We start from the raw sequence: 23,611 nt of genomic DNA, 5'->3' as shown, positions 1-23,611 counted from the left end.
GCAACTAATCCTGCACCCAATCATACACGATTTATAGTACAATGTTCTACCCCAGCACTGTAATGCTCAATAAAGTGTTCCAGATGCTGTAGGAACAGTTTCTTGAGTAGGCCCAAAGAGGAATAGCTCTCCATCTTGCTGCAACATATCACCTGCTACAAGAGTCAGATAACATAGGGGAAAGTCTCTTAAGATAAGAAGCTAGTTGTCCAGTCACTTATTTATTCCGGCTATAGGAGGAAGTTTACATGATAAGGTTGGTGAATCCGCATTAAAGGTTTATTATTCTTGCTTGACGAAGACATTGATGCATCTCATCTGGTATACTTTCTTGTCTGATGCTGTTGCCATCCAGTCGAAGCACTTGAATCTTGGAGAAGCTCATGAATCCCATGGTTTTACAGAAGCTGTCCACAGTAAACTCTGTAAACACCACAAACTGAAATGTCAATGACATGCTTGAAAATGTACAAAGTATACATGTAACTGATAGTTAAGTGCAGCATGTCCGACATTGCATCAAATACAATGTGCTACAAACCCTTTGGAGTGTCCATCATTAAAGCCACATTCAGAACACGTTGCTGAGCTGGAATATATATTGTTCAGACCACTTAGTGACTGATTCAGTTCTTTGAGTCATACACAGTATAAATCATAGAATAGAATCATAGAATGTGGAATAAATGTGGCATCAGAGTTTCGACATCAACCCTGCAATAATCTTGAACTAAGAGCAGACCAAAGGGATAGAGACCTCCCAGAGAAGTTTATCTTTGTGGAAACAATAGTAAAATCATAGAATCAAGTTAGTTCAAAAAGGGACTGTTGCCTGCAGCTGAGCATGTGTTAAGTTTTATTCACTGCAATACACAAGAAAGGGAGCAATTTGATGCATATGATTAGAACTGGCTTGGTGCTGCAACTTAATCCTGCAACCATTTATAGTACTATGTTCTACCCGAGCACTGTAATGTTCGGGTAGAATATAGTGCATAATGTATCGTGCAAAAAGTGGCCATTCAGCACATCGAGTCTGCTCCGTTAATAATCCCACCTAGACCCTATCTCCGTAACCCCATGTATTTACCCTGCTGGTCCCCCTGACGCTAAGGGGAAATTTAACATGGCCAATCCACCTAACATCTTTGGAGTGTGGGAGGACACCGGAGCACCCAGAAGAAACCCTCGCAGACATGGAGAGAACGTGCTAACTCCACACAGACAATCACCCGAGGTCGAAATTGAACCCGGGTCCCTGGCGCAGTAAGGGAGCAGTGCTAACTACAGTGCCACCGTGCCATCCAGGATGATGGATAGGAAAAGACCCCCTGCTCCATCAATCTTCTCCCATGTAATTGCCATACTATATCAGGATTCTCCGATCTCGTCCGTACTTGCCCCGCTGCCAGCAAGAATGGAGAATTTGGCGTTCCAGCCAAAACTCCATTCACTGCAGCGGCACCGGAGAATCTCAGCCGTGGGTGAGGTTGTTGGTTTTTGGCAAGTATATATATTCACCAGAGTCACCATTCTACCCCAAAACCTTGTTATCGCCCAAGAGACACAAAATATCAAACCACAACCCAGGCCAATTCTGGGGGAGAAGTTTACCTTTCACACAATATAAGGGATAATTTTGAACCCCCAAAAATGAGTGAATTTTGATTGGGTGGGAAGTGACATTTTTAAAAATTCCAAACTTTTAATGGGGTGAGGGAGGAGTGTGGTGGGAGGGTGGATGTCCTGCCCACTCTTAGGAGGTGTGCTGTCATGGAAAGATTAAAACTGGCAGTGTCAGTTGCCAATGCAGCAAGCGGTGCTATTACCAGTAAGATATTTGTTCATCTTTTCCATTAATTTCCTTCCAAGAGAGATTGAGAACCATACCACTGATGGCATTTTCATTGATCAGCCAGGCTATGGTCTAATTCTGGATCCCAGGAAGATGTTACAGACACTGCTGAGAAGGCCTGTATGCTAAATGCTTCTTTGCATCTGCACAGATTATTCCACCTCCCCTCCACGCCCTCCCTCCCTTCCCCCGACCTCTCCTCCCCACCCATCCTTCCCTGCTCCGATGTTTTGTGTCCTGTTTTATTTGAACAGAGGTTCACTTCCAAACACACTCTGATAGAAATCTACAGCCCAAGAATACATTACTGCTGGCTCACTTACATTGTGGGAAGGGGGTTACCGTGTTGACCTTGTGGAAAGTCAGGACTTGGTGTTTGAGGGCTATTCAGCTGTGAGAAGCATCATAAGTAAGCCCAATTCTATTCCCACCTTAACTCCTACAACACACACACACACAAATTACATCAAAGTTTCGTGAATAAGACACATAACTTCAGAAATACGCTGGCTGAGTTTCCAGTCTCCTTCCTAGGCCGGATAAGCCCCTTGGCTGAAATGAAATAACTGAGCACAGACATTCGAATATACGAATTAGGAGGCGGAGTAGGCCACTTGGCACCTCGAGCCTGCTCTGCCATTCAATAAGATCATTACTGATCTGACGCCATATACCTGCCTATCCTGATAACCTTTCACCCCTTTGTTAAGAATCTACCTAGCTCTGCTTTAAAAATATTCAAGGATTCTACTTCTACTGCCTTTTGAGGAAGAAAGTTCCAGAGACTCATGACCCTCTAAGAGAAAAAAATCCTCAGTTCCATCTTAAATGAGTGACCTCTTATTTTTAAACAGTGACCCATGGTTTTAGATCCTACGACAAGAGGAAACATCTTCTCCATGTCCACCCTGCCAATAACCCCAGGATCTCAAAGATATCAATCAAATTGCCTCTTACTCTTCTGAACTCCAGTGGATACAAACCAAATCTCTTCAACGGCTCCTCATGGGACAACCCACCCATTCTTGGTATTAGACTAGTAAACCTTCTCTAAACTGATTCTAAAGCATCTACATCTTTTCTTAAATAAGGAGACCAATACAGTACACAATAATCCAGCTGTGGTCTCACCAATGCTCTATGAAACTGAAGCATAATCGATCCCTCTCACAATAAATGATAACATTGTATTAACTTTCCTAATTACTTGCTGCATCTGTAGCCTTTTTGTGATTCATGCACTAGGACACCAAGATCCCTCTGCACCTCAGAGCTCTGCAATCTCTCTCCATTTAGATAGTAAGTTTCTTTTTTATTCTTCCTGCCAAAATGAAGAATTTCACATTTGCCCACATTATACTCCATTTGCCAGATCTTTGCCCACTCACCTAACCTGTCTTTGTCCCTTTGAAGCCTTGTTATGTCCTCTTCATAACTTACTTTCCTACTTATCATGGTGCTTTCTGCAAATTCATCAGCCATACCTTCAGTCCTTTCATCCAAGTCACTTATATAAATTGTAAAAAATTGAGGCCTCAGCACTGATCACCATAGCACACCACCCATCACATCCTGTCAACAGAAAAAGACCAATTTTGCCAACTCTCTATTTCTGTTCGCTAGCCAATCCTCAATCCATGCCAATATGTTGTTCCCTACACAGCTTTTATTTGCTGCAATTATCTAGGGGTTTGATCTTGGGAGCTTCATGACCTATTTTGTTCAGCATCACTCTCTCATAATGATTAGCACTCTTTTATTCTATCCTATTCAATCTAGTAATGAGATTCCCCTTCGATCAATTGGGTGCTTTAAGCTGCTGGCTCTTACTACGGTCTAGATCCATTGGCAGTGGCAGCTGTCCAGTGGCTTACTCAAGTAGGCCGGTATTTGTATGTAAGCCTGGTAAATGAGGGTCAGCAGATTCCTGAATTAATCCGGATGTTGGAGCTGAGCTCAGATGGATTATACCCAGAGAATTCCCAGCTGGGCCCACTGGCAAGCAGTCAGGACTCCGAACCCTGGCTGATTGCTTCATATTCCAAAGGGATAAAAGTCATTGGTATTCTTCATCAGTTGATATTCTCCAAATGTTTTATTTTTAAAATTTTTTTACTCCATCCTTAAAGTTACAAAGCCAATGTTGAGAATGGACTGAGCAAACTCAAATCCATTCCTTGCTTGCTCCAAAAACCAAATTCAAAATCCAATTGAATCCAATTCATGGTCCCACAAGAGAGACAAACAAGATTCAAGCTGATAAGATAAGGCATTGAACTCCATCTTGAGCTTGATCAAATGCTCGATCTTAGCCAAAAAACTGAGAAGTGATATTCTCCAACTGTTGTACTAGCTAAGGTAATTTAGCCCAGAACTGATTGGCAATTAAATTGGGTTCTGCAAGTCTACATGGCTTGTACAACATTGCATGGTGAGTGTAAAGACCAGCTGGAGTTTCACACCAGCCTTCGAATTCTGCCCATGATAAAGAATGGATGAACAATGACTCACAACTGATGAGTGCAGTGACTGAGTGAAAGCCTGGATACTGGCACAGGGAATTGAAAGCACCTTAACACACACTGCTGTTGTTAACTCAAACTGAAAGTTATCTCCAACTGCAACGGGATCTTGATCAATTGGGCCAGTGGGCTGACGAGTGGCAGATGGCGTTTAATTTAGACAAATGCGAGGTGATGCATTTTGGTAGATTGAACCAGGGCAGGACTTATTCAGTTAATGGTAGGGCGTTGAGGAGAATTACAGAACAAAGAGATCTAGGGGTACATGTTCATAGCTCCTTGGAAGTGGAGTCACAGGTGGACAGAGTGGTGAAGAAGGCATTTGGCATGCTTGGTTTCATCGGTCAGAACATTGAATAAAAGAGTTGGAACTTCTTGTTGAAGTTGTACAAGACATTGGTAAGGTCACACTTGGAATACTGTGTGCAATCCTGGTCACCCTATTATAGAAAGGATATTATTAAACTAGAAAGAGTGCAGAAAAGATTTACTAGGATGCTACCGGGACTTGATGGATGGAGTTATAAGGAGAGGCTGAATAGATTGGGACTTTTTTCTCTGGAGTGTAGGAGGCTGAGGGGTGACCTTATAGAGGTCTATAAAATAATGAGGGGCATAGACAAGGTGGATAGTCAATATCTTTTCCCAAAGATATTGGGGAGTCTAAAACTCGAGGGCATAGGTTTAAGGTGAGAGGGGAGAGATACAAAAGTGTCCAGAGGGGCAATGTTTTTCACACAGAGGGTGGTGTCTGGAACAAGCTGCCAGAGGTAGTAGTAGAAGTGGGTACAATTTTATCTTTTAAAAAGCATTTAGATAGTTACATGGGTACGATGGGTACAGAGGGATATGGGCCAAAGGTGGGCAATTGGGATTAGCTCAGGGGTTTTAAAAAAAAAGGGCAGCAGGGGCAAGTTGGGCCGAAGGGCCTGTTTCCATGCTGTAAACCTCTATGACTCTATGACTCTGACTCATTACTGCAAATTCTAATTCTGTTCTTAATCATTTGGAATAAGAGTTCAAGATTGATTTTGGAGTTAAAATCCAGGTCAGTCTTGTCTTCACTGAATGGCAGATTAGATATCAAGTGGTTGAATGACTCTTTCTGTTCCTATTATCTGTAAAATTCAGCGTCAGTAAATCCATCATGGCACCAATCTTGATGGATGCAGTCAGCACTCATTGTTTACACTAACAAAAGTTGTTACACCCTGTCCTGAGAGTAGGGAGTCAAGGATTCATTTTTCTATTCCTCTCCCTGAAATAAATGCAGACACACACAGGCACAGAAACACACACAAACACACAGGCACAGAAAAACACACAGACATACAAACACACACACAGGCGCACTCACAGACACACATACAGGTACACAGACACACTCACACACACACATATACAGGCACACACACAGAAATTCAGCTTCATTTCTCTTTTGGCCTTGAAGAAATTCAGTCATATTCACCAGCGAACCTGGAACAGCATCTCCTTGGCTGGAGGAACAGGACCTTTGGAGAGTCTGATGTGTGCATTGTTATTGGATCAATCAAAGTAAATAAAAGTATATTTTACATGAACACATTCAACAAACACTGCTTTCCAGAACTGCAAAATGATCAAAATTGAGTTTTTGATGAACATAAGGGAGATGATCTGGCAACATTTCTTCAGCCTAGGCGCAGTTTGTTAAAGAATTAGGGACATCTCAATCTTTATGGGTGAAGCAGCCTATTGTTAAACATTACCCTGAATCGTGATAACCTGTCATGTGCACTGAACAAAGGGAGTTACGAAGTAATGTTGAGCATTTGATTCTTATTTTCCATCCTGGACCAAGGGACATTTTATCCAATTTTAATACATCTAACAACACCTAAGAATAGTCAGCTAAGGTTTATCTTCGTGTTTTTATTAAATAGATTCATAATAATTAATTGGTAGTGTTAGATTTAATTCTCCGTGGACAATGTGGTGAAGTGTGTGATAGTCTAACATGGGCGCCCTTCAATACTCACACCTGAAGTGAGGGTTTACTTTAGGTGAACAAAAACAAAAGATGTGCATTTCTATCGCACTTTCACATCTGCAGGATATCCTTTGGCAGCTAATGGAGTATTTTTGAAAGGTAGGAAAATAATGTAGGAAATGCGGCAGCCAATTTATACGTAGCAGTCTCCCACAAATAGCAATGTGATAATGACCAGTTGATCTGTTTTTGTGATGTTGATTGAAGGATAAATATTGGCCAGGGCACTGGGGCCAACTACCCTGCTCTTCTTCCAAAGGCCTTGGGCTCTTTTACATTCAATTGAGAAAGCTGGAGGGACATCAGTTTTTAATCCAAAAGACGGCACCCTCTGATGCACTAGTGCATTGGAATGGGAGCTTTGATATTTTGTGTTCAACTTCTGGAGTGAAAATGGGGGGGGTGGTATTTCCCTCCTTCTCCATTGTTGATAACTAATTGCAGGTGGGGACAGTTAATGATTTTCTTTATTCTTTCATGGGGTGTGGGCATCACTGGCAAGGCTGGTATTTGTTCCTCATCCCTAACTGCCCTTGAACTGAATGGCAGTTATGAGTCAATTACATTGCTGTGGGTCTGGTGTCACATGAAGTCAGGCCGGGTAAGGACGTCAGATTTCTTCCCTTAAAGGATATTAGTGGACCAGATAGGTTTTTACAGCAGTCAATAATGCTTCCTGATCATCATCATAGAATCATAAAAATCCTATAGTGCAGAAGGAGGCTATTCAGCTCATCGAGTCTGCACCAAGCACAATCCCACCCCAGGCCCTATCCCCACAACCCCACATATTTACCCCACCAACCTCTCCAACCTACACATCCCGGGACACTATGGGGCAATTTAGTATGGCCAATTAACCTAACCTGCACATTTTTGGACTGTGGGAGGAAACCGGAGCACCCGGAGGAAACCCACGCAGATACGGGGAGAATGTGCAAACTCCACATAGACAGCAACCCAAGCCAGGAATAGAACCCAGCTCCCTGGCACTGTGAGACAGCAGTGCTAACCATAGTGCCGCCCTTAATCAGACTTTTAATTTCATAATTTAAAAAATTGATTTCAAATTTCACCATCTATCATGGTGGGATTCGAACCTGGGTCTCTAGAGCAGTATCCTGGGTCTCTGGATTATGAGTCCAATGACAATACCACTACCCCACCACCTCCCCATTTGGGGTCAACTTCAATGGAAACTTTTATAGAGGGCATTGTAGTCCATTCATAATGGAATCAAGTCTCACTCACCTTTGATCTTGTTAGCATGAAGATAGAGGTTTTCTAAGTTCTCATTGACAGGAGGAATCTTCTGCAGTTTGTTATGAGAGAGGTCCAGCTCAATTAAACTGGACACGTTAAATGTGTTTAAGGGTATCCCGTTATCTGTCAGTTCATTATTTGACATCCTTGCATACTGGAGTTTTGGAAATTGATCGAAGTACTCCTTGGGAATAACGCTGATATGATTAAAATCCAGGTAAAGCTGGTGGAGAGAGTTTGGAAGTACATTGGGAAGCTTCTTTAAGTGGTTGTTGCTGAGGTCCAAGTAAGATAAAGACTTCAAAACTTTGAGAGACCCTCCGATATCTTCCAGCTGATTATCGTTCAGCAGCAGCATTGTTAAGTTGTCGAGCCCTTCCAATGCGCTGGGTTGAACCTTGGAAATCTTGTTTCCTGCAACTCTGAGTTCCCTCAGCGACTTTGGCAGAGGGAAAGGAATCGTGCTCAGGTTGTTATGGCCCAGGTATACTCGCTCCAGATTTGTCAGCTTGGAGAAAACATTGGCGCCTATCTTTTCATTGGAGATTTTATTCCAATGGAGGACAATCCAGACCAGATCGGTGGCATTTTCAAACGCCCCGTCTGGAACAGCATCAATCTGATTGTTCTGCAGGTAGATATACTTCATCCGGGCTGGCACCTTGGGGATGTATTTGAGCCCCCGGGTGTCACAGTACATAGCCTTGGGAAAGATACGTGGACATGTGCACTCCGCAGGGCAATCGGTTGGCAATGGAGGTTCAGGCTCTGTCTGAAAATAATGATTACTGTACGATCGAGGATAACCCATAATACGTGCGAGCCAGTTGAAATATTCATAAGTGTACTGGCAGCCACCTCCTCCACACAGGGCTGCAAGAACCAGAATGTGAATCAGCTTCATCCTGGGGATTTAAGATGTATGGAATTAAGTTTGGTAGTTTGTCCCTCTGTGGATATGTTAAGATTAAATCATCAGAGTAAGACTGCAACCAGTTACCTATACTATTGGCTTCATTTAGAGTAGACATTGAAACAAAATCGCCAGAGTTAAAGGAATTACTGGTCAGCATTAAGAATGATTTACAAGCATATATCTTCCTCATTCGTTAGTCCAAACTTAACAGCAGTGTGTACTATCTACAAGATGCAGTGCAGCAATTCACCAAAGATCCTTAGACAGCACCTTCCAAACCCAAGACCACTTCCATCTAGGAGCACAAAGGCAGCAGATACATGGGAACACCACCACCTACAAGTTCCCCTCCAAGTCACTCACCATCCTGACTTGGAAATATAAGAATCCCTACAGTGCAGAAGGAGGCTATTCAGTCCATCGAGTCTGCACCGATCACAATCCCACCCAGGGCCTTTTCCCGTAACCTCACGAATTTACCCTGCTAATCCCCTGACACCAGGGTCAATTTAGCATGGCCAATAAACTTAAGCCGCACATCTTTGGACTGTGGAATGAAACCGGAGCACCTGGAGGAAACCCACACTGATACTGGGAAAACGTGCAAACTCAACACAGGCAGTGACCCGAGGCCAGAATTGAATGCGGGTCCCTGGCGCTGTGAGGCAACAGTGTCAACCACTGTGCTGCCCTTCCTTCACAATCTCTGGGTCAAAGTCCTGGAATTCTCTCCCTAATGGCATTGTGGGTCAACCCACAGAACGTGGATTGCAGCAGTTCAAGATGGCAGCTCACCACCATCTTCTCAAGGGCAATAAATGCTGGCCAGCCAGAGATGCCCATGTCCCACGAATGAATAAAAAATTTTTTCAATCACAGTAAGAAACCAATGACATTTAAGTATTCTCACAGACAGAAAACCAGGAAGTTAAAAGCACTGATTATCCTTAATATCATTCTGCGGAGAGCAAAATAAATATTGAGATATGAAACATCTTTAAATTAAATTTTTTTTTAAAAATGATTAACTTTTTCTTATAACGGACAAATGTAAATTTTGTTCCTTCAGTGCCAGTGAAGCTCTTAAATCATAATTGTGAACTTAGTCTGCTTTTCAAAAAAAAAATTAACCTCAGGCAACAAAGTGTAACTGTTGTGATGTTAGTGTACCTTTAAGAGATTTTTTTTATCATGCTCACAGTCTTGGGTGATGTCATTGCTAAAAGGAGGAAAGAAAACTGTGGGCAGGTCAGGTGGCAGAAGTTTTTCAGCTTTCAGATTTGTTTTGGCTGCAGTGTTAGAGGTAGACTTAGAAGCAAGCTGGAAAAGAAGTTTGTTTCTTTCTTTATTTTGCTTTGAAAATTTACCAGTTCTCTGAAAGAAAGGCTTGTTGCCTTGCTGCAGCGAAGAATCTGTGCTTTGGTGTTTTGGGGAGCTGATACAACTGCAGGCTGCTCTGAGTTTTCAAGATCATTTGAAATCAGTATTCAAACCAGCGAACTCGATCCCATTATCATGCGAGCAGAAGTCTGTATTGTGTTAAACCTGTGAAAAGGGGTTTTTTTAGTCAATGAGTTTTGGTTTAATTGGATCACATTAGAGATCTTCATTAAGGGGTATACATTATCATGATTGTTTTGTTTCTTGTTTGGAATTGATAAACGTTCGTGCTAATTTTCATACTATACGTGTTAACTATATTCTTAAGTAAACTTTGTTTAATAAAAGCTCCCTAGTGGGTCATTTGAATCACACCTGAAGTGAAACAGATCATGCTTATCCTAGCCAAATTTCAGATGCAAAATGTATGATTCAGGCAGGGTTCATAAAACACTTTGGAGTTTCTAACCTGAACCATAACACTATGTCAAGGATTTTTATAGTGAGATTAATAGTGTAAAAGGGCTAGTTCTAGCCAGTTTAATTATTTTTAATTGCTTACAGATTTGGGGGTCTTCAACTGTATACCTTCTGGAGAAGTATAGAACTGTGCAAGTGTAGAACCCAGAAGTTGCAGTCAGTTTTAGCAGAGGAATGACGGCAAATGCTGATAGTTTTGCCATCATTACTACGGCAAGCTCTGGGACATTATAGCGTAAAATGGATTGGATTGGTCATCTGTTTAAATAAATTATCCCAAGCATCAATATCAGCCTTAAATCATTGGGAAAATGAAAACGTCCAAGCAAATACTCTGTGATTTCTGAGTGACTGTGCCCTTTAAAAGAACAATTTAGACTTAATTATGGGAGTTAATAGTTAACCACGAACCTATGGGCAGATGAAATTTGGGCAGAAGTAGGCCATTTGGCCCATCAAGCCTGTTCTGCCATTTAATAAGATCATGGCTGATCTGTTTGTGTTCCGAATTTCATATTTCCATCTACCCCCAATAACATTTGATTCCCGTGCCTAACAAGAATGTATCTATCACCACCTTAAAAGTATTCAATGACCCAACCTTGACCACCTTCTGAGGCAGAGAGCAGGATTTTATGGACTCGCTCATCCCGAAACCATAAAATCCCGCCCGAGGTCAACAGACCTGTCCATGGTCCATCCCTCGCCCACTCCGATTCCGGTGATGGGTGGGATGGTAAAATTCCAGTCAGAAAATCGCAAAGTTGTACAACCCGCTGAGAGAAACAAATTCTCCTTATCTCTGTCCTAAAAGTGCAGCCCCTCATTTTAAAACAGTGCCCCTTAGTTCTGGACTCACCCACAAGAGGAAACATCTTTTCCACGTCCACCTTGTCAAAACCATTCAGGATCTCATATACTTCAATCAAATCACCCTTCACTTGTCTAAATTTGTGGAAACATCTGTCCAACCTACCCTCGTAAGACAACCTGCTCATTCTAGGTATCAATCTAGTACACCTCCTCTGAACCATATCCAATGCATTTATATGCATTTGCGGCACAGTAGCACAGTGGTTAGCACTACTGCCTCAAAGCGCCAGGGACCTACGTTCAATTCCGGCCTCAGGTTACCATCTGTGTGGGGTTTGCACATTCTCCCTGTGTCTGCGTGGGTTTTCTCTGGGTGCTCTGGTTTCCTCCCACAGTCCAAAGATGTGCGGGTTAGGTTGATTGGCCATGCTTATTATTCCCTAATGTCAAGGGGATTAGCAGAGTAAATGTGTGGGGTTACGGGAATAGGGCCTGGGTGGGATTGTGGTCAGTCCAGGCTCAATGGGCCGAATGATCTCCTTCTGTACTGTAGGGATCCTATGATCCTTACATAAGGAGGCCAAAACTGCACAGTGTATTCAAGATGTGGTCTCACCAATGCCCTATATAACTGAAGTAGAGCATCCTTACTGTTCAAAGCAAAATATTGTGGATACTGGAATTCAAAACAAGAACAGAGTGTCTTCTTGTTCTCATTTTTCACCCACCAGCCTCCACATTCAAAGGATCATCCTCTACTATTTCTGCAGACTTCAGCCTAATACTACAACAAAACATATCTTCCCCTCACCACATCCCTCCCAAGTCCTCCCCCCCCCCCCCCCCCCGCCCCGCCCCCCCCATCAGCATTCCACGGGGACAGCTCCCCCTGTGACACCCTGGTCCACTCCTCCATCACGCCCAACTCCCCATCCCCTCCCATGTCACCTTGCCTTGCAAACGCAGAATGTGTAACACCTGCCCCTTTCCCTCCTCCCTGCTCACCGTTCCAGGCCCGAAATACTCACTTTCAGATTAAATAGCACTTGCACCTCCTTCAACTTGTTTTATTGTATTCGCTACTCCCAGTGGAGTCTCCTCTACAGTACGGAGACAAAACATGGACTGGGCGACCACTCTGTGGAACACCTGTGCCCAGTCCACAAGCATGATCCCCAGGCATGTGCTATTTTAACTCAGCACATTGCTCTCATGTCCACATGTCCATCCTGGGCCTGTGCAAGGCTCCAGTGAAACCCAACACAAGCTGGAGGAAAAGCACCTCCTCTTCCGATTGGGTACATCACAGCGCTTGGGATTCAACGTTAGATCTTGACCTTCCTCCTCCATCTTAAACCCCTCTTTCTTCTTTTTTCTTATATTCCATAGATTATTGCAAAACACTTCCCCCTCTAACACCCTCCTCCCCTCACACAATTTGTTGTTTGCTTTTAAAGTATTTTTTGTTGCAGTTTCTCTGGGGAAAATCTTCATCCCACTCTCTCCGTTCACGGGAATGGTAGTGGGGCTCAAGGTCCAACGAAACCCCAAAGTTGCGAATCCGGCTGGAGAGATTGCAACTTCCAATTTTCGCTGTTCCTTGCTGGCGGCATAATCAGGTTCATGCCCAAAACGGGTCTGAACCTGATTTCAATACATTTGAATACATTAACGTGACATTAAAGACCCCTCTCACCATATATTGAGCCCGAGGCATATGTTCAAACCTTGCCGATGTGGTGTCTCATTGGCAAGATTTACAACAGGGTCACCTAGATGTGAATCTGTTATGGGATGCCCCCAGGGCTGTAAAGGTGAATATAACCCTGGGGAGACGGTCATGGCCAAGCGGTATTACCCCCAGCACAGTTATAGCTTTAAGTTAAAGAGCGAACAGAACTTTTTTAGAATTATTCCTAACGATAATTATGATAGATGAGTTGTTCCTAACCCACCTATTTCTGCCCGATTTACTGCTGCTCGTTTGGCCTGATGTTAAATTTGCAATGGATTATCATAGAAAAGCACTGGGCAAACTCCGTTCAATGTGCTGATACTTCAGAACAAAACCGCACACACTGCTGCCTCAGGCACTGACTGAAATGATTAGACAATTGTTGGGTTATGCAGCCAATCTAATTGGAATCGGTTTGCTCTGTTCCTGGAGGGGCAATTTGACATCTATCATTTGAGTCAGCTCACCAGTTACCCCTTTATTTGTGACTGGACCATTTCGGGATTGCCTTTGTGGACTGCTTCAAAGGGGGGGGCAGCACAGTGGTTAGCACTGCTGTCTCACAGTGCCAAGGACCTGGGTAAGATTCTGGCCTTGGATGACTGTGTGGAGTTTGTACGTTCTCCCTGTATCTACGTGGGTTTCATTCCGGTGCTCTGGTTTCCTCCCACAGTCCAAAGATGTGCAAGTTAAGTGGATTGGCCAGGCTAAATTGCCCGTTACTGTCCCAAGATGTGTAGGTTAGATGGATTAGGCCTGGGAAATGGGGGGGTTACGGGGATAGGGCAGGGGAGAGATCATGGGTAAGATATTCTGTCAGAGAGTCAGTGCAGATGGGCCGAATGGCCTCTTCTGCACAAGTAGGGATTCTATGATTCTAAGAAGCCTGAAAGTTCTTCCTTCACTATTTCCTTTCTTCCTTGCTCCTGGGCTAATGCACACAGCACAATTTCTTGCATTCATTTTGCCAATAAAAATGCTCCAAAAATTCATGATTCCCTGAAGGCACTTAGCAAGGCACAAAGTTCCAATCTTTTCTCCCTCAGAGTTCAGCTGCACCTGAAGAAGACTTCAGGTTTAAATAGTCACAAGCCGAGTGATTTTCCCCTCACATTGGAGACTATTTTTATTGAACACGACGGCAACAGAAACCTGCAATGAGAAATATACTGGTTTATTCATGTGTAGGTTTATTGATGGAAACCCACAGAAAGACTTGTGCATAATGCCCCTTTTGAGCGTCACAGAAGCAAAAACATTTACTTAAAAAGGTTTGCGTTACTTTGAGAATGTTGTACTTTGAATGGCAAGAAAGTGTTTCCATATTCGGCTATTCTGAATCTTGTTGATTTTTGAAAACAAGAAGGAAAGAAAATACCTTTCAAGTCGAAATTCAGTTTCAGAAATTCAGTCAAAACCAAGGATAAAAGGCCCAGCTCTTTATGGAAGCGGAACCGTTGATTTCCACTGGACAGAGACTTTGGTGCAGTGCTGAGGGAATGCTGTACAGTCAGAGGGGCTGTCGTTCAGATGAGGTGTTAACCCAGAGCATTGTCTGGCAGTTAAAATGGATGTCTACATGGCATTAAGCGAAGAGAGGCAGGGAGCACTCCCAATGTCTTGACTAATGTTACTCCCCTAACTGACTGCTTCCAAAACAGGTATAGAATCATAGGATCATAGTATCACTACAGTGCAGAAGGATGCCATTTGGCCCATTGAGCCTGTACCAAAAACAGTCCGACCCAAGCCCTATCCCCGCAACCCCACACATTTACCCTGCTAGTACCCCTGACATTAAGGGGCAACTTAGCATGGCCAATCCACCTAACCCACCTATCTTTGGAGTGTGGGAGGAAACTGGAACACCTGGAGGAAACCCACGCAGACATGGGGAGAATGTGCAGACTCCGCACAGACAGTGGCCCAAGGCCGGAATTGAATCTGGGTCCCTGGCATGTGAGGCAGCAGCGCTAACCACTGTGCCACCGTGCTGCTGTGCCACCGTACCGAAAATGGTGCTCCCTCAGTCTGCAGAGTGGGAGGGGGCCTGCCACTTAACTCTGAGATCGGGGCATCCTTTAAAAGTGGCATCCTGATCTCTGTGAAGCCAGGCTGGTTGGCATGTTCACCTTTGGGAATTTTTCCCAACAAAAGGTGGTTGAATTCCACCTGGCAAACATTGCCAGCGCCAGTGGGGAAGACTCTGGTTTTTCCGCTGGCAGCAGCACTGAGATTTTATTCCAGTGTATCACAGTCTATATGGAGCAAATCCTACAGGTCACTGCCTGATATTCTGGCAGCAGCCATATGTATTTATTCTGTGACAGTCCAATAAGTTAGCTGCATTTGAGCCACTATGGCTAACCAGAGGGTGTTTACTCACGGGCCCTGCAGACGTTTGATGTCTAATGCATGTATGCAACTTGCATAGAATGAAAGCAAATTAAACTCAAAATAACCTGGCAACAGGCTACGTTATTCAGAATCAATGGGCATTGCAATCCATGTGTCCATTTTTAGGGTCTGATGAATTTCCTCCCCACAATGTTACAGATACATATTTATACTTATTTTTACTCTCTCTTGTTTGGATTAAGGTGATGCGTGTTTGAATACATGGGGCTGAAGAATCCCCATCTCACTGCCAGGTGCACCCAGTGACTGGAAGAATGTGACAACCTACCTCCTGATTGTTGCAGTGGGAGGCAAGTTCTGTTATGAGGGGTGGGCAGACTGAGGGGTGAGGTCATCGCCACAGCACACCAGCTTTTGTCAATCCAAGACAATCCATTGAGGAGGGCAGTTTGGAGGCAGGAGCCAAAGCAGCTGAAATAACTCCTCACAGTCCGGTGTCCCTTCACCAGATTCTCTTTATTTACAAACTCTATTCATTCCTCGGGTGCTTCAGGTACGAAGTCAGAATCAGGAGTGGCTTTATGGGTTAGCACTGCTGCCTCACAGCTCCAGGGACCTGGGTTCGATTCCCGGCTTGGGTCACTGTCTGTGTGCAGTTTGCACATTCTCCCCGTGTCTGCATGAGTTTCCTCCGGATGCTCCGGTTTCCTCCCACAGTCCAAAGATGAGCAGGTTAGGTTGATTGGCCATGCTAAATTGCCCCTTAGTGTCCCAGGATGTATAGGTTAGAGGGATAGGGGGGTAAATACATGGGGTTACAGCGATAGGGCCTGGGTGGCATTGTTGTCGGTGCAGACTCGATGGGCAGAATGGCCTCCTTCCACATTGTGGGGATTTTATGGTAATAGGAGTGCCAGTGGACCTGACACTGCCATATTTATATACAGGTAAGGCTTCCTGATTGGGCAGACAATTATGTCCTCAGTCAGGGAGCTCATACTCAATGAGGCCAACCTCATGTGCCTCATTGAAGTCATTATAACAGCGGTGGAGCCTGGAAAAACACCCCATCCTCCTCTCAACCCTGCAGATAGAAAGGAGGATTTTGGGATTGTCTTTGGCTCGGCCAGGTTGGTGTGCATCACTTCAGTCCAAAAAAGGCAATCAATCTCCTCATGACACATAGGGCCCCAATTTCAATGATCATAGTCTTTACTCAGGCTGCTGATCTGACTACACAGCAGGAGGCCCCACTGAACATTGTCACAGACACAGTCATGGTGGTATCAGTGTGGTACTTCAATATCCACCATTTCCAGGGCTGGTGCTGCCCAATTTCCTATACTGTAGGGCTGGAAATTCAGCTCATACCTTTTCCTCTCCACTCCTTCTCCATACAGATAGGTGCAGATGTTACAAAGATATGTGGAGGGACAGGTAGTATTGAGGAAGCAGGGGGGCTGCAGAAGGACTTGGACAGGTGAGGAGAGTGGGCAAAGAAGTGGCAGATGGAATATAATGTGGAAAAGTGTGAGGTTATGCACTTTGGAAGAAGGAATGGAGGCAGAGACTATTTTCTAAATGGGAAAATGCTTAGGAAATCAGAAACGCAAAGAGACTTGGGAGTCATTGTTCAAGATTCTCTTAAGGTTAATGTGCAGGTTCAGTCAGCAGTTAGGAAGGCAAATGCAATGTTAGCATTCATGTCGAGAGGGCTAGAATACAAGAGCAGGGATGTACTTCTGAGGCTGTATAAGGCTCTGGTCAGACCCCATTTGGAGTATTGTGAGCAGTTTTGGGCCCCATATCTAAGAAAGGATGTGCTGGCCTTGGAAAGAGTCCAGAGGAGATGCACAAGAATGATCCCTGGAATGAAGAGCTTGTCATATGAGAGACGGTTGAGGACTTTGGGTCTGTACTCATTGGCGTTTAGAAGGATGAGGGGGGATCTTATTGAAACTTACAGGATACTGCGAGGCCTGGATACAGTGGACGTGGAGAGGATGTTTCCACTAGTAGGAAAAACTAGAACCAGTGGGCACAACCTCAGGCTGAAGAAACGATCCTTTAAAACAGAAATGAGGAGGAATTTCTTCAGTCAGAGTGTGGTGAATCTGTGGAACTCTTTGCCGCAGAAGGCTGTGGAGGCCAGGTCATTAAGTGTCTTGAAGACAGAGATAGGTTCTTGATTAATAAGGGGATCAGGGGTTATGAGGAAAAGGCAAGAGAATGGGGATGAGAAAAATATCAGCCAAGACTAAATGGCAGAGCAGACGCGATGGGCCAAGTGGCCTCATTTTGCTCCTATATCTTATGGTCTTATACCCAGTCATGAGAAGTTCTTTCCCTAAGGTTTGCGATATCTTAGCAACAAATAGCTAAAATTCCTGTGAAGTTGTTTCTGGAAATTGGAAAAATTCTGAAGTTAAGCAAAATAATCAGCGAAGGCGATCAATTTATTACCTATTTATGACTTATTTTAGGAAAGAACAAAAGAAAATTCCCTGATCGTGACACTTTATCTCTTGCGCATACATTATATTCCTGATGCAATGCATCACACCCTTTGATATATTGCTACCAATTTTCAATTTGCTATGACTCTACAGGATCAGAGATTTTGGTCTGAGTATCATTCTTCATCCTGAAACTTGAACCTATTTGCAGAGGGATTTGGAAAAATAAACAGCTCATTTCAAATTAAAATTAGAATGTCAAAAGAGCAAAGTTGTGTCTGTTTGATTCTTTGAAGCGATTGTACATACATTGAATATTAATTTCAAGCAATACCCTTGGAACGGATTTTAGATTTTGTTATTTTAGAAATGAGACTTCAGGAAGCAGAGAAAATGGCCCATTTATAAATTGCTGGAAAGTTCACCAAATTTTAATAAGACTTCAGACAAGTTTGATAATATCCTTCAGATTCCTCTTAGAATGTGGCTTTTGATCCTACAAACATTAAATTCTTCTAATCCTGGACCGGAAAAAATAAATCATGTTTTGCACTTATTGATTCTTGAGCTATTAAACCTGACTGGTCACAGCATTTTCCAGTATACAGGCAAATGTATCTGTTTAAAATGGTATCTTTCGATACTTGAATGAGAATCTTTCTCCATTCCAGATTTAATTTTTGCAATGAATTATATTTCTGAAGCTCTCTGCCACCCTCATTTCTTCAGAAAAGAATAGCTCTGAGACCAAACTGCAGCAAGACTTCCAAAATGCCCAGAACCTTGATTGTTGACCCATGATACAAATCAGCAAAAACTGGAACTAGTTCAAAGTTGCTTAATTTAAAACGGCACATTTTCCTTTTAAAATTGCCCAAAACAATTCCAATTTAAGTGCTTACAGCCTGGATAATTCAACTTATGTAGACTGACACAGAACCTACAGCAGAGAAACAAGCTATTTGCCCCAACCGATCTATTCTAGCACAAGCCTCCTTCAGTCCTACTTCATTGCAGCTTTTTTGCATAACTTTTTTCTCAATAAAACAAAATGCTTCATCAAAGCACTCCATACTATATAATTAACTTTAGGAGCGCAGAGACTGTTGTTATATTGCACCAATCAAATCTGCCTCAGTTTGCCAGCATTATGACCAGGTGATTTAATAGGAAGGCAAACAGCGACACAGGCATGGAATACAATGTGTACGTCTCCCATGCAACACTCGCAATACTATCGGTCCATTTTTTTTAACCATCTGATATATTTTAACTGTAAAATAACTTGATTCTTTAGCCATGTTGCAAAACAGAAATTGATGCCCTAATTATGACTAACCTCATTTGACAGGTTTTTTTCCTCAGAAGCGCGCACACAAATTCTTCCACATACAAGATTAACTGAACACTTGCGGTAAGTAAATACTTCAAAGAAAATGCACAGTAAGTGTAAAAATTCCACACTTGCTGGTACCAACCTGAATTCCCAGTTAAAAATCCTGCCGCTTTCCTTCAACTAAGGTGCCTCATTTCGAGGAGCTGTTTAAACTTCTAGAACTTTATGAATGACTTCATGCCAGTGACAGGATAAGCAGTCTGATTACTGGACTGCTCCCAGTTATAATATACAAGTGTCCTTTTATAACCTTGTGTCAACTTGGTACCACAGAAATTTGTGAGCTGTCTGTGAAAGAGATTATTATTTTTGCTCTTGACATTTCTTGATTAACTCTCTCTCTCATTAGAAATGTGAACTACAGTTAAAAACGTGAGGGTGGAAGTTTCAAGCTGTTTTACACAAATGGCCTTAAAAAGAAAAGCAAGCCTTTTGTGCAGCATGGAATTTAGTAGCAACATCTTCATCAATTTGTTGCATCTTTAAGAAAATTAGTAGGCAAAATGACAATCCTGAATAATAAGCGTTAAGGAAGAGAATGCCTTCGCTTCATGACAATGTCTCTTTGTAAGAGTTTGTTTCATGTTCACAGTTTTATTTTTCATTCAGAGTTCAAAGTGATGAGTGCCACCCTTCAATTCCCCAGGGATCTCTTTGATCTTGGCTCTGAAGCGTGTGCCCCGCTGTTGTAATTTGAGAAATGTTTCAACAACAACACAGCCAAACAGAGTCCACTAATGGAATCCACAAAGCCCCTAACATTCCATTTATCTGACTTTAAATTAAAGAAAGATTTCAATTATAAAGTGCAGGAATGTAATTAATTTCCATAAGAACATAAGAAATGGGAGCTAGGGTAGGCCATTCGGCCTTTGGGTCTGTTCTCTCATTCAGTAAAATCATAGCTTATCTTCTACTGTAACCCCATCTTCCCATGTTATTCCAATTTTCCTTAATTCCCTTAGTACCCAAAAATCTTGTCACAAATATACTCGACAACTGAGTATCCATGCAGAGAGAGGATTCCAAAGATCCACAACACTTTGAAGTTAGGAAATCTTTCCTCATCTTCGTCCTAAATGGCCAACCCCTTATTCTGAAACTGTGGACCCATGTTCAAGATTCACCAGCCCGGAGAAACAATTTCTCAGTATCTACCCTGTCAAGCCCATTATGGATTTTATGGATGAGATTCTCTGGCCTTCTAGCCACGTGTTTCCCCCCAGTGGGAGGTGGCGCATTGTTTGCTAGTGGTGGGATTCTTTGGTCCCGCCGCTGCCAATGTGAATCTCCATTGATGTCACCCTATGCGAGTGGGAAACCCATGGGTGGGTGTGCGTTGCCGGCAGGACTGGAGAATCCCGCCAGCATGAACAGCCAAAGAATTCCAATCTACATCTTTCAGTTAGATCACCTTTCATTCTTCTAAATGTGAGAAAATGTCGGCCTAGTCCACTCAATGTCTCCTCAAAAGACAAACTTCTCATTCTAGACTGAAGATGTACATAAGTGAATAAAGCTGAGCCAAAGAATGAGACATTTTGGGGGCCGGTCAAAAGTTTTATTGAAGGAGTGGTTTTCAGAAAGGCCTTGAAGAAGGAGAGAGAGAGTTGGAGGGATTTGGAGAAAGTATGTTGGACCTTGAGGGTTAGGTAGCCGAATACACAGACACCATGGCCAGAATGTTACCGCCACGCCCGCCCCGGAATTGGAGCAAGCGCAGCTGGCAGAACGGCATTCTCTGTTGGCCTCGGCTGGGATCTTACAAGCCTCGGGCAGGTGAGGCGGTAAAATTCCAACACATAATGGGATGAAGAGGCCAGGCAAAATGTCAGAATTGGAGGGCGGGGTGGTGGGAGTGTCTGCGGTCTGAGGTACACTTTTAGATTGATAGAGGTTGCGACTGGATGATGGGAGTCTCACTAGGAGAGTATTAAAATAGTCAGGTCTAGATCTGACAAAGGTATGGACTCAGGTTGCAGATTTAATGAGTTGGGAGGTGACGGCCTCATGGTATCATCACTAGACTATTGATCCAGAAATTCAGCTAATGTTCTGGGGACCCAGGTTCCCCACATTGAGTAGGACATCAAGTTTGTGAACAGTTTGATTCATTCCAAAGTAATGGCCAGAGAGGACAGGATGAATGGGACAGGTATGGGGTTTTTGGTGGGGGTTGAGGACTATCCTTTAGGGTTTCCCAATGTTGAGAGAGTAAACATTCTCCTCATGGATTCATAGCACCAATTACTGAGGGGTTTAAAAAATAATATACTCACATGTCACTGGTACTGGTGGAATTCTCCGCCATGGCACGTGGTGGAATTTGAATTCAATAAAAATATCTCGAATTAAAAATTTACCTATGACCACGAAACCATTGTTGATTGTCAGAAAAGCCCATCTGGTTCACTAATGTACTTTGGGAAAGGAAATCTGCCATCTTGACCTCATCTAGCCTACATGTGATCCAGAGCCACAGCAACGTGGTTGACTCTCAACTGCCGTCTGAAATGGCCTAGCAAACCTCTCAGTTCAAGGGCAACTAGGGATGGGCAACAAATGCTGGTCAGCCAGCGATGCCCATGTACCACACATGAATTTTTTTTAAAATTGGTGCGGAGATGAAAGTAAGTGGACTTTGCAATGAAGAGAATAACGAGCCCAAATTTGAGTTTGGGGTTGAGTAGGACATCAAGTTTGTGGACAGTGTGATTCATCCCAAAGTAATGGCCAGAGAGGACAGCATGAATGGGATGGATATGGGGTTTTTGGTGGGGGTCATGGACAATCGTTTAGGGCTTCCCAATGTTGGGAGGATAAAAATTCTCCTCATGGATTCATAGCACTAATTACTGATGGGTTTCAATAAGAATGTACCCGCATGTCACTGGCAACCAGAGTTGTTGCTTATGAATCCTAAATAGGCTTCCTTTACTGTTGCTTACCAATTTGGCAAAGGGATCTAAGATTGGCATGAGGCCAACTATTGCCATAAGCGATCTCATTCCTCTTTCAAACGATCACCCAGGATGTCTATAAGGTCACCCATTTCAAGATGGCAGCACCTATAATGCAGCCATTGGGTGGGATTCTCCAGCCATGCTCGTCCCAAAACCGGAGAATCCCGCCCGAGGTCAATGGATCTTTGCGTGGTTCGCCCCTCACCCATTATGATTCCCGTGGCAGGCAGGACGAGAGAGTTCCCCTGTTGATCGAGAGACAGGATGGAAGGGATTTTACGACCTCGCTCGAGCGAGGCTCATAAGATCCCGCCCGAGGCCAACGGAGAATTTGTTCTGCGAGTCTCGCCTTACCCAGTACCTGGGCGGGCAAGGCGGTAAAAGTCCGGCCGATGTTGCAAATTGAAAATGTTCCTTTCGGCTCTGATGTCCTACCCAGAGAAAAGGTGGAATGACAATCAATTTCCAGCTCGCTGGATAAATAATCTTGTTGGGAATAGGATTGGAATTATTATAATTTTGGACCTGCTCTAGATTGAGGTTCAGTGGCATCTGACGATCAACTATGGCTGACTGATTGATTTCAAAAATTGGGACTCAAATGTGATCATTTTATGTCAAAGTCTCTATGTCTCTGGAATTTCAAACATTTTGTATGCCTATATTTTACACTTACTTTCCAGAGAGCATATTGTTTATTTAGCTAATCTAGCAAATAACAGCTATGTGGCTTGTAGAGAAATGTAATATTGATATCATAGAATCTCTACAGTGCTGGAGGCCTGTCGAGTCTGCACCGATTCTCTGCTGGAGCATGCCGCCCAGGCCCTATCCCCGTAATCCCCCTAACCTATACATCTTGGGACACTAAGGGGCAATTTACTGTGGCCAATCCACCTAACCTGCACATCTTTGGAGTGTGGGAGGAAACCAGAGCACCTAGAGGAAAAGGTTACATTTTATTTAAAGTTTATTTATTCGTGTCATAAATAGGCTTACATTCACACTTGAATGAAGTTACTGTGAAACTCCCCTAGTCGCCACATTCTGGCTCCTGTTCGGGTACATTGAGGGAGAATTTAGCATGGCCAATGCACCTAACCAGCACGTATTTGGAGTGTGGGAGGAAACTGGAGCATCCGGAGGAAACCCACGCAGACACAGGGAGAACGTGCAAACTACACACAGACAGTGACCGAAGGCTGGAATCAAACCCGGGTCCCTGGCGCCGTGAGGCAGCTAGGCTAACCACTGTGCCACCGTGATTGACATCAATAAATTCTCCAAAAATATCTGAGATAAGCAGATTAGTATCATGAAGTAACAGTGCAGATTCAGGTCTTGCTAATTTCGCTGAATAAACAGATAATAGATTTTAAATTGACAACAAAAAACAGCTTGCATTTGTACAATTCATTTTACCTAATGAAATGCCCAAAGATAAT

General features: G+C 43.3%; 1 protein-coding gene across 1 annotated transcript; it reads right to left on the bottom strand.

Annotated features, from left to right (window-relative positions):
- Window positions 1-271: 271 nt before the first annotated feature.
- Window positions 272-8,573, bottom strand: fmoda (fibromodulin a). The gene is made up of 2 exons (XM_078241943.1): window positions 7,658-8,573; window positions 272-423 (listed from the first exon to the last, which is right to left on the bottom strand). The coding sequence occupies exons 1-2, from the start codon at window positions 8,571-8,573 to the stop codon at window positions 272-274; spliced, it is 1,068 nt and encodes a 355-aa protein (XP_078098069.1).
- Between the last annotated feature and the right edge of the window lie 15,038 nt (window positions 8,574-23,611).

This window comes from Mustelus asterias, chromosome 25 (genome assembly GCF_964213995.1).
Source record: "Mustelus asterias chromosome 25, sMusAst1.hap1.1, whole genome shotgun sequence".
In the NCBI taxonomy this organism is placed as follows: Eukaryota; Metazoa; Chordata; class Chondrichthyes; order Carcharhiniformes; family Triakidae; genus Mustelus; species Mustelus asterias.
This window is presented reverse-complemented; position numbering and strand designations above follow the sequence as displayed.

What these genes read in the sequence shown, in the direction of transcription:
- fmoda (XM_078241943.1), bottom strand. Translation starts at nt 8,573, where the DNA reads ATGAAGCTGATTCACATTCTGGTTCTTGCAGCCCTGTGTGGAGGAGGT. An exon ending in TCATGCTAACAAGATCAAAG is followed by an intron (nt 424 to 7,657) that starts GTGAGTGAGACT and finishes TGGTGTTTACAG; the next exon opens with AGTTTACTGTGGACAGCTTC.